The 12,102-nt window shown below is 43.5% G+C and overlaps 1 protein-coding gene across 2 annotated transcripts in view; it reads left to right on the forward strand.

Moving 5' to 3' along the window:
• The window catches only part of Itch (itchy E3 ubiquitin protein ligase), a 116,290-nt gene extending 107,324 nt beyond the window's left edge, over positions 1-8,966 (forward strand). For both annotated transcript variants that reach the window (XM_028888965.2, XM_037205339.1), the window contains 2 exons: positions 5,026-5,098; positions 7,240-8,966. In XM_028888965.2, coding sequence (XP_028744798.1) covers positions 5,026-5,098; positions 7,240-7,339 — 173 coding nt within the window. In that variant the 3' untranslated portion in view covers positions 7,340-8,966. The remainder of the gene's footprint in view (positions 1-5,025; positions 5,099-7,239) is intronic.
• Positions 8,967-12,102: the final 3,136 nt, after the last annotated feature.

Raw genomic sequence — 12,102 nt, forward strand, 5'->3', positions numbered from 1 at the left:
GTTTTGCCTGCATGTATGTCTGTGTGAGACTGTCAGATCTTGGAACTGGAGTCACAGATAGTTGTGAGCTGACATGTGGGTGCTGGGAATTGAACCCAGGTCCTTTGGAAGAACAGCCAATGTCTTAACCACTGAGCCACACTTGTTCCTAAATTTAAGAACATATTTGAGTTTAAGAAAGAAAATTCTCTCTAAGCATAGAAAATCATAAAGCATATAGAAAAGATGATCAATAGCTGGATATGTTGGCAAATGCCTGAAATCTCAGAACTGGGAGGTGGAGGTAGAAGGATCAGGAGTCAGGTCATCCTTAACTCCCTTAGCTACATAGCATGATGGAGGCCAACCTGAACTACATAAAGCCCAGCTTCAAAACAAAAGAAGGCTGGTGTGTCTCTGTGAGTTCAAAGCCATCCTGGTTTACAGAGTGAGTTCTAGAACAGCTCAGGCATTACACAGAGAAACTCTGTCTTGAAAAACAAACAAAACAAAACAGAAAGAAAAAGGAATAAAGCTAAATATAGTAGGCTAATAATACACTTGCCAACTAAACTATAAAAGATCAATTTAGGGGAAAATAAAATGGATATTATTTAAAAGTGTAGTGTCAGGTTGGTGGTATAGCCCTTGCCAACATGCATGAAATCCTAGATTTTATCCCTCAAAGGAAAAAAATAAACTAGTGTCAAAACATTTCCTCTTAGGGGCTGGAGAGATGGCTCAGTGGTTAAGAGCACTGGCTACTCTTCCAGAGGACCTAGGTTCAATTCCCAGCACCCACATGGCCACTTGTAACCATCTGTAACTGCAGTTCCAGGTGCTCTAATGCCCTCTTAAGGCCTTTTCAGGCACCATTGACACATGTTGGGCACAGATATACATGATGACAACACACCTATGCACATAAAATAAATGATTCTAAAATAAACACACACATCTATACATATATCTTCTTAGGGCTAATCAGATGTCTCAGCAGATAAAGGCACTCATGCAAACCTGACAACTTGAGTTTAATTCCAGGAGCCCACATAAAGGCTGAAGGAGAGAACCAACTCCACAGAATTCTACGCACGTGGCATGCATGCAAGTGTACACACACATCTACCATACATAGATTATTTTTAAGCATACAAGTGCATTCACACAAACACACACCCCATACTGCATTATTATTATTGTTATATTTTTCTCGCATAAAATTCTACCACAAGTCAAACTTCTAACGTATTTCATATGTTATTTAAGTAGTAGGATATTTTTATCATTTGAAAACTGGAACCGGCTTGAGAGATGGCTCAGTGGTTAAGAGGTACTGGTTTCTCTTCCAGAAGACCTGGGTTCAATTCCCAGCACCCACATGGCAACTCACCACTTTCTGTAACTCTAGGAGATTTGATACCCTCACACAGACATAAATGCAAGCAAAACACCAATGCACATAAAAGAAGAATAAATAAATCATTAAAAAATATTGTTTTAAAAAGTGATTAAGGGTTGGGGATTTAGCTCAATGGTAGAGGGCTTGCCTAGCAAGTGCAAGGCCCTGGGTTCGGTCCTCAGCTCCAACAAAAAAAAAAGGTGATTAAATGAGGGCAGGAGGAGGGAGGGGGGGTGTCTGTGGTTAGTATGTGAAATGAATAGAAAATTTCTTAATAATAAAAATAAATAAATAAATAAATAAAATAGTACATTTGTTTAAAAAAAAGTGATTAAAAATAGGCATGTAGGGGTGCTTGAGAGATGGCTCCATGGTTAAGAGCACTGGCTGTTCTTCCAGAGGACCTGGGTTCAATTCCCAGCACCCACATGGCAGTCTGTAACTCCAGTTCCAGGAGATCTGATACCTTCATACTGATGTACATAAAATAAAGCTAGATAAATTATTAAAATTATATTTAAAAAAAATAAGGGGTTGGGGATTTAGCTCAACGGTAGAGCGCTTGCCTAGCAAGCACAAGGCCCTGGGTTCAGTCCTCAGCTCCAAATTAAAAAATAAAAAATAAAAATAAAAATAAAAGAATAGGAATGTAGATACAGGAGACTACCTGGAAGTTATATAAAATTAAGGGACAGTGTAAGAATAAAAGCAACATGTCACCTAAAGACAATTTAAGTATGTTTCTTTTACAATTAGATTCTTTCCCATCTCTTTCTCGTCCCTTCTTTTCTTAAACAGGTGACTGGGGCTGGCCTCAACTGTAGGAGAGGCTGGCTTTGACCTCCTGGTATGCCTGCCAGGACTTCCCAAGTACTGGGATTATAGACCTGAGCCTCCTGGCTTCAGGCTTACAGTTCAGTTTATTGTTGTTTCATCTGATTTGAGAAAGCAGTCATGGTGATGATCATATTCTAAGTGGTACAGCTCTGAACGGGAAGTATCCTGGCAGTTGGAAGCCAAGGAATATCTACAGCTTGGAAGGGAAAGATCCCAGTAGAAGTGCTACAGCTCTGTTCTGGCCGGGGAGGGTTTCCCTAGTGAGGTGGTCACAGCTCCACTCAGCTTCCCCTGAGTGTAACAATTCTGCTCCAGCAAGGGAAAGTTTCCTCAGCCAAAGTGTTACAGTTCTGCTCTGCTCCAGCTCTGCTCCGTCCCAGCAAAAGAAAGTTGCTTCAACAAACATGACTTGAGATTTATTGGGAGGGAGAAAGGAGAGTGGCGGCCTCTGCCAGGGTGGATAAAGGGCATCCCCAAACTGAACAGGTACAGGACTTACATAGGGTTCCTTAGAAGCGGAACTTTCCAAGGTGGAGATTTTTCAGGGTGGGGATTGGCAGGATTTCAATTCCTAAGCTTGGGACAAGCTCAGAGATTGGTTGGTGTAGCATGAATCTTTAAAGTTCTTATTAATAAAATCAAACCTGAGGCCAGTTATTGGGGTGAACACTGGAAGATCAGAGAGCAGAACAAGCCACAGCTACCTCACCTCACCGGATCCTCAGCTGGTCTTGCTTCCTCAGACTGGAGGCCTCATCCAGAATGGGTCTCAGCTGAGTTGCTGCTCAAAAGCCTGAATGCTTAACCAGGCCAAATGCTTCTAGTTTCTGGTCCTTACGCCTAATATACCTTTCTGCTTTCTACCACCACTCCCTGGGATTAAAGGCTCGATTTCTGGGATTAAAGGCGTGATGAGTCACCATGCCTTGTCTGTATCCTTGAACACATGGATTTCTGCCTCTGGAATGCTAGGATTAAAGGCGTGTGCTACCACTGCCTATCCTTTATGTTTAATATTGTGGCTGCTCTGTCTCTGACCCCAGATAAGTTTATTAGCATGCACAATATTTGGGGGCATACAATACCACAGGTTGGATTTCAATTCCTGAGTTTAAGACAAGCTCAGAGATTGATTGGTTTTCATGCTCAGGGTTGGTTTTGTGCTCAGAGATTGGTTGGTTAGGGGCAGGGTGTGTTTCTTTGGCTCTGGTCTCAGGACCAGGGTGTTCTTTCACTGGCCCTTTTTATCCTACACATATGGCACATGGGATTCTACTCCATTTCAGAATCTTCTCTATTCCATGTATACACAAAGAAAGCCTGTTCAAAAAGCCAAAAAAAGGGGGAAGGGAAGATACTGAAATGAATAGAAGGAAGCACACAAGTGAATGAATGTCTCTTTAGTACAGGACATTTTCAACAGTTCTTCTTGCTCATAACCATTTTTGGTTCCTTATCCTACTGGAGTTTGTATGTGACTACTTGTGAACATGATTCGATGTTGCAGACACAAAAGAACCACCAGTCTCTGTTCTGGATTTGGTTAGTGTTAGAGTCCGAGAGAAGCCCCCAAGAAAGACCAACAGTCACGTATGCAGTTTAGCAAGAGCATTTATTTCCAGCATGTTGGGGTGGCATATAGTGACCCTGAAGGGAGGTTGCAAGCTCCTTTTAAGCAAAACTAGGGGAATTCCAGGGAGGAGGGATTAATCTGGTGCTGATTGGTGGAGGAAAGACTAGTCTGGGGTCTGATTGGTGGGAGGTGGTAGTGGTTAGGGGCCCACTGGTGATGGGGGTCTAGTGTCTCGGGGCTTGTTGACAAGAGGGTAGAAAAAGCTATCTTTAGCTAGCAGAAGTCTGGTGGGCATCTGCTGAGCCGGCAGGAGGTTGTGGGGGGCACCTGTTGATAGTTGCTCCTAAGTTGTAGTTTTCCTGAGAATTGCTTGCTCAGCTGCAGCCCTTTCTAGTAAACCAAAACTAAGGCCTGGTCCATGTCAGGGCTACTAGGGGAGCCTGTTATGGCCCTGGTTTGGCCACCTGGTCCTCTCAGTCAGTAGGACCCAGGAACTCTTTGTGCATGGCTGTCCCAACCTGTAGAACATTTAGTGTCCCGACAGTTCTAGTTCACAAGGCCAGCAGCACCAACTGTCATTTTGACCACCAGTGAATGCTTCCTAGGGAGCAGTAGTGGCCTTTGACTAAAGCAGCGCTTGGCGCTGATGAGACCACAGCTGTGTCCAACAGGAGGGAAGAGGCAAGCATCATGGAGGGTGAGTGTGTCTACAGGTCACTAGACAGGACCTGTGAGCACAGGCCTTCCTGTTGAATTCACTGGATGCTTGCATTTGTAAAGTGGTTTTTTGTTTTTTTGGGTTTTTTTGTTTTTTGTTTTTTGAGCTGAGGCTCGAACCCAGGGCCTTGCGCTTGCTAGGCAAGCACTCTTCCACTGAGCTAAATCCCCAACCTACATTTGTAAAGCTTTGATGGCTAGATATTTATATGTTCTTATGTGGGCTGTTATTAATCATGGCATTGCGCTATTCTAGCTAAGGAATGATAAATAAAGCTGCAAGTTTTCTTCTTGGTATACATTAACAAAATGATTCTCGAATTTCACTACTTGTCAGAAGCACCTGGGAGCTTGTTAAAATGTGCTCCTAGGCCCCGGCCCTAGGGTTGTTGATGGAGGAGGTTTGGGACAGGTCTCTGCGTCCATGATTCTGAACGGCAATGCTGCTGCCGAACTGGGATGCATAAGTCAAGAGCTTTTTAATCAACAATCTCTTTATACTTTTCCTGTGTTTTAGGGAGTAATGGACCACAGAAGTTCTGCATCGAGAAAGTTGGGAAAGAAAATTGGTTACCCAGAAGCCATACTTGGTAAGCAAAATCAGAAATACCGAAAATAAACTTTATTCCATTTAGTTTCTGGCTACTTATTAGAAATGAAATAATTTCCCCATATTTTACTTAACTCTACTGAGGCAGAATTTATGTATAACAAAATAAATTCCCTTCCTCACTTTGAAAAGATTATTTATTTTTATTTGTGTATGTGGCTGCATGTGCACCTGTGTAAGTTACAGGTGTTGTGAGCCCCCTGGTGCTGGTGCTGGGAATTGAACCCCGCCCAGGTCCTCTGGAAGAGCAGTAAGAGCTTTGAACCACTGAGCCATCTCAACATCGCCCCCCCTCCCTGTCCTGAGACGGATCTCAGAGCCCAAGCTGCCCCTGAACACCTGCTCTTCCTGCTCTGCTTCCCCAGTGCTGGGTTACAGCTGTACCAGGCAAGTTAGCCCACTTGACCCATGATGCTCACTCACTAGGTTTACAGGGCAGTGCAACCCCTGAAGTTGCTCTAGAGTCTTGCCTTCAAGTCAAGATGATCCCTTTGTGCCCATTTGCCGGGCATGCCTCTTCCTGCCTCTTAAAGTTTTAAACCTGGGATTTAGAATCCTTGTACCCTTTCCCTGAAACAGGAAAGAAAGTTTGAAATTAGAATCCTTACTTAGTAATATGGTGAACAGAATTATTGCTCTTTTTGGTTTTCTTTTTGTAATACTGGGAATTGAACCCAGCCAGGGCCTTTCACATACCAGGCAGTCCTCTATAACAGCTATATCCCCAGATCTTATTTTCTGGTTTAAAAATGTAGCTTAACCTTATTTCCCAAAATGTGCCAAACTAAAAATCAACCAGTCTTAACCTCAGATACAGTTCATGTTGGAATTCAGTCTACTGTCAATCACATTTGGATTTTAACCATTTGTGGTGTGCGTAGCTCAGGGCTGTTGGTGGGGTCCCGTGGTTATGTAGGATCCCTGTCATTGTGACTGACACGTGTCACTAAACACACACTTCCACTCTCCAGCTCCTGCTGACCAACATTCTTTTTGTCTCTAGGGCTTTTGATTAAGTACTTTATCAGTATGGAATCAGGCCCTTCTCTGACTGGCTTATTTTGCTTCAAATGACGTGTTACAGAGCATATCACATCTTTTTCCTTTTATTTAACCAACTAATTGTTGTATGTGGCATTAGGGAACAAACCCAGCACCTTACATTTTTGTTAGGCTAATATTTTACTGAGCCACATCCCCAGCCTCCCAATTATTATTTTTAATCAACACAAAGTAATTGTACATATTTTCATGTGACTTGGTTTTCGAGACAAGGTCTCATGAAGCCTAGGCTAGCTTTGAATTCCTGGTCATTCTGCTTTTAATGCCCAAGTCCTGGAATCATAGACATAGAGTATCATGCCCAACTATTTATGGACCTAGAGAGATGGTCCAGTGGTCAAGAGGCAGAGCCAGGTGGATCTATGTGAGTTTGAGGCCAGCCTGGTCTACAAAGCGAGATCCAGGACAGGCACCAAAACTACACAGAGAAACCCTGTCTCCAAAAACCAGAAAGAAAAAAGAAAAAAAAAACTTAAAACTGGGCTAGAGAAATTCCCAGCTAGGAATAGAACAGAGAACTGTAGAGGGAGCAGAGTATTAGAGTCATTTTTTATTTTTGTTTGTTTATATTGTTTTTGTTTGAGATGGGGTCTCACTATGTAGACCAGGCTGGCCTAAAACTCACAGAGCTCCATCTGCTTCTGCCTCCTGAATGCTGGGATTAAAGGCGTGCGCCACCACACCTGGCCCATCATTTCTTGTTCCAACATGATAGACCTAAAACCTTTTATAAAAAGCCTGCAAAGCCTAAAGTCTTTCTTTTCGGCCATTTACAGTAAGTTTGATGACCGCTGACTTAGAGTGGGTAGTTGGGCAGCATGAGAAGACTGTCATTTGCTGAGGATCTGCTAAGCACTGGCACTATGTGGTGTGTGTGCGTGGTTCTAATCCACCACAAGGGTTGGTGTTGCTATCCCAGTTTACCAGAGAAGGCACTGGAGTGAGTTCCTCAAAGGCTGTGGTTCAGCCACGTCAGAACTTTAGTATGTTGCTGCAGGGCACTGCCCACATCTGTCTTTGTATCCTTCCCTTTCTCAAGCCAACCATTCTTGCTTTCAGTTTTAACCGCCTGGACCTCCCACCCTACAAGAGCTATGAGCAACTGAAGGAAAAACTGTTATTTGCCATTGAAGAAACAGAAGGATTTGGACAAGAGTAACTGTTGAGACCTTAGGCCACCAGAGAACAGGGACTCGTCTCCAGTGCCTGCCCCTTCCTTCTCTGCCTGTTGCACATCTTATTGTAAACTTGGACTGTGACTAGAGAGTTATCCGAGTGTAAGTAGCTTAATGTTACCGTTGAGATTTATCTTCCAGTGATTCTGGATTTCTACTCAACGTTTCCAGAAAGCCGATCTACAAAGCAGTAGTCAGAAACTTACTTAACACGAGATTTAACACAGCGATGAAATCTCCATTGTCTTATTCCACTAGATTGTTCCCTTAACAACAGTTTTCTGTGTGTGTCAAAGTCTCACTTGGGAGTAGGTCTCTTGGTGGCTGTTGTCAAGACTCTGCAGACACACTGGGACGACTCCAAAACTGCAATACACAAGGTCTTCCTGGTAAAGCCTCTAGCTAGGAGGTGCTCGCCAAGAGTGCAAGCCCGGAGGTGGCTGCTGCGGCGGCTGCGGCGGCACTTGGGCAACTGCTGCTTGTGCTCTCCCTCATTTCCGCCTGGCCTGACTGTTGACTTCTTCCCTGGAGCAGGAACCAGTGCGTCGTTCTGATGTGACTCCTGGACGTGACGCAGGACTCACAGCTTCTACAAAGTAGTTTTGTCTATTCGATTCAGGGAAAACTTGCTCCCCGCCAACCTATGACTTCATACCTCTCTTCATTCAGTTGATAATTATTTTATTGCCTTGCAAATACTAAACTTTACAAACAGAAGCAGCACTGTGGTTCCTTCATGTTTTAGAAGTTAACCCCGAATCAAAATTAAATTGGCTGAATTCATCTATGATCATTCTTGATTTTTAAATCCTACATGTAAATTAAAGCTTTATGGTTTTATCATAATCCAAAACCCCAGTTACATTGGATTATTGCTAAGGTATTCAAGTTGCAACCATTTCTAATCCAAATCGAGGTCATTGGTGCAGTCTTTGAAATCAGGACAATATCAGCAAAAGGACAATGTCCAGCGGCACATTTGGGCCGTCGTCTCGTGCCTGGCACACACAGGAGCAGGCGTTTCCATCTTATTACATGGTCCTGATCTGCAATATTTTTCTCACCCCTAAAAATTTTAGATTTTCCTTTTTTCTTTTTTCTTCATGACTCATTTACTGTAGACTGCTCCTTTAGTAACTGATGAATGCACTTTGACTTTCTCTGTAGTTAATTTACCTTGACTTAGTTAGACTGTCAAGATGGTTGCCGCCATAGATACGACTTTATGGGCAGAGAAATGAAGCCTCCGCCAATTGAGTCCCTATTATAGCCAAATCCCAAAACAGCCTTATAACTCACAGGGACTTTGTGTCGATAGCATAGCATGAACATGTAGCATGAAGCCAAGAATACACCGAGAGTGACAGCCCTGTTCCACAGGAGAGAAGGTGTTCCTCTGTCCCTCGCTGCAGTTCTTGCTCATCCGGGAACAACAAGGTTCTGAATGTGTGCAACTGTACTCTTTACCACTGCCATGGCCAGCAGAGACACGTGGGACTGAGAACGGGTTCCCTCTCTAGAGACGCTCAGGGAAGGGAAAGCTCAGCTTCTCCCAGCCCTCTTTTTACCCTGGATACCACAGGAAATACATGTCATCTCTAGAAGCCCTAGTTATTTCCAAAGTAGGAACTCTCTGCCTTTTTGTTGGTAGGGTTAAAAATAGATATGCTATTGCTTTGTCTTACAGAGTGAATGTCTGCCAACTACCCATTCACTACATAGGCCTGGACTTTAATACATGGCTATAAATACTAAGTCTTCTACAAAGACCTCCCATTGGATCAAATTCTTGTACTAAAGTGTAGTCATCTGCCATATCCACTAGAGATGGATGAGATTAAATTAAGAGATAATGTAAGAAAATAGGCTTTGTTGGTTCTGCATTCTGCTTCATGATTCATTTAGGGACCTAGAGATATTATGTGAAAATGTATAAATATCACCCAAAAGGCTTTCTGCCCTATATTTTTAAAAATACAGAAGTTATATTTGAATTAGTCCTGGCCCTAGTTCTATAGGGCCTGGCTATTTAATATTTTTATGGAAGAAATGTTTAGTTCTGGAAAAGGTAAATGCTTGTATATATTTTTGCAGCCCTGGGGTCTCGCAGCTCCATCCCCCTTTAATTTAATTGGTCATATGTATATGTCTTCCCTGCTGTGTTAGGAAAATGGGGGCTGGATATCCCAAGAATCAGAGATTATATAAAATAATGCAACTAAACAGCAGACATAAATATTTACCAAATGCTCTCACATTTTGGTTCAAAGTGAGTATTTGGAAATAGATTTGTGTTTAATTAGTGCTTTTCCTTAAATCTGAACTAAGTTGCTTTTAAGACCTTTTTCTCTGTAAGCATTGTAAATGCTAATCAATCCTGTTGGTTTTTTTTTTTTTTTTTTCCTTACTGCATGTTACATTGAAATAAAAACAGAGTTAAATGAGCATTTGCCTTTTCTTCTGCTCTTTGGTGGGTTCCACAGCAGCAGGGTCAAGAGGGAAGGGGCTTGGGTATTTGATCACAGGAAGTGATTTAAGCCGATGTTGATAGCAGTGACCTGTAGTGCAGAAGCATTTAAATGGAGAAATTATTTAAATAACAATTTAACATTCAGGTACTGATTGGCCACCAAGGGATCCCCTCACTCATCTGCCTACAGGCTTTCCCTCTAATGACTGTTTCGGTCAAGCCCTCTCTGCGTTATCCTTTACTGTATAACCTGGTGGCATTCCCTGAAATGTCACCGGGGTGACTCATGGGCTTTTGCCTGTTTAGGGTCTGAGTTTCTTTAAGGTTCACTACTTCAGTGCAGTGTCGTTGGTATTTGCATCCACCACCCCGTTTTCCCTTCGGACTTCCGAGTGTCTGTCTGTGCTTTCTTTCATCCAGTCAGCCAGGGAGTGACACTCTTGGTCCCTGTGCTAGCCTCCCGTTGCTTTCTTAGACTGATTTAAAATGCGCAGGTGACTCACATATCACAGGGAGTCGGGTCTATAAAGGAGGTTGCCTCACTTGGACTTCCTTAAAAGATTTAGTAAGACTGTTTATAATTAAAGTTTTTGAGTCCTTCGTTTTGCATACTTTTCTGTTGGTTTTGTTAGGAAAATGGTGTGCACCACATGTAGAAAGCCTTTTATGTGACTTCTCTTAGAGTGGCCAGTTGACAGCCTGTCTATCAGCTGTGAGGTGTGTAGGAAAATACAGATCTGCCACTCAGGGCAGCTGGGAGAGGCTGTCTGCAGGGCACCAAGGGCCTCCATCTGCCCTGCCTCTCTGCTGCCACAGACAGGTCTGAGGGGCTGGAGACAGTGCGTCAAGTGCTTGCTGCACAGCATAATGGACTTGTTGGGATCCCCAGCACCGTGTGAAGCCCAGAACAGTGGTGTGTTGCACTAGCCAGGACAGGCAGATTCCTGAAGCTCTCTGGCCAGCTGGACAGCCCAGCTGACTAGATAAACTCCAGGTTCAGTGAGACCTTGTCTCGAAAGAGACAAAACATACCCACTGGTGAGTTACAATGGCGAGTGCCAATGCTCATGACCACACACAAGGCTCTGGCTCAAGCCATTGGGTCACAAAGCAAACACTAAGACATGACAGTGGGATGGAGAGGGTGGGAGGGAGGCTGGTGGGCGGGCTAAGTGCGACCAGAATGCATTGTATATGTGTATGAAACTCAGTACATTTTTAAGGTGGATCCAGGATTGGTCGATGCCTTTAATTCCTGCCCTGGAGAGGTGAAGACAAGCAACCTCTGTGAGTTCCAGGACACCTGGGTTTACATAGTGAGACCTTGTCTCACAAAAACCAAACAGCTGGAAAGATAAGTCCAGGGCTTAAGAGTGCTTACATCCCAGTGGTGGTGGCAGTGCACGCCTTTGGCACTCAGGCTGAGGCAGGTGAATCTCTGAGTTCAAGGTCAGCCTGGTCTACAGATTGAGTTCCAGGACAGCCAGGGCTACACAGAGAAACCCTGTCTTGAAAAAAAAAAAAACAAACAAACAAAAAAAAAAAAAGAAAGAAAGAAAGAAAAGACAGAAGAAAAATAATAAAGAAAAAGAAAAAGTGCTTACTACTCTACCAGAGGATCAAAATTCAGATTCCAGTGACCATGGGGGGCAGCTCACAGTCACCTGCAACTCCAGTCCCAAGGAGATCTGAGGCTTCCTTATGACTTCCATGAGACCAGGCATGCACATGGTACACATGCATACAAACATACATGCAGGTAAAACACTCATAAATCAATTTTTTTTTTCTAAAAAAGACTGACCATTCTCCAAAGTCTGCCTGCTCACCCACTTAAGTATACCTCATTATAAATCCAAGCCAAGGGTCGGTGGGATGACTGGGGTTGAACCACTCGCTGCCAAGCAAGCCTACAGACCTGAGATTAATCCCAGGGACCCACTGGGTATGAGGAGAGAACCACTCCCCAAAAAGTGTCCTCTCACTGCCACAGACTTGTCCTGTGGCATGCAAGAGCCCACATATTTACAGACAAAATTAAATGCTATTGCAAACTGAAGCCCTTCCCCAGAGGCAACTCAGCCATCCTGTCTTATCAGACTTCAGGTCCTATCAAATAAATGCCAGTAACTGAATCCTCACCACAGAGCTACCCCATCCTGCATCCCTGTCTGGTTCATGTGTGAGATGGAGGTGATGATCCTTCCTGTAGCTAATTCCTGGGGTCCTTAGGGGTCCATTCACTATAGCACCCCTTTTTTGTTTGTTTTGGTTTTT

This window comes from Peromyscus leucopus, chromosome 4 (assembly GCF_004664715.2).
Source record: "Peromyscus leucopus breed LL Stock chromosome 4, UCI_PerLeu_2.1, whole genome shotgun sequence".
In the NCBI taxonomy this organism is placed as follows: domain Eukaryota; kingdom Metazoa; phylum Chordata; class Mammalia; order Rodentia; family Cricetidae; genus Peromyscus; species Peromyscus leucopus.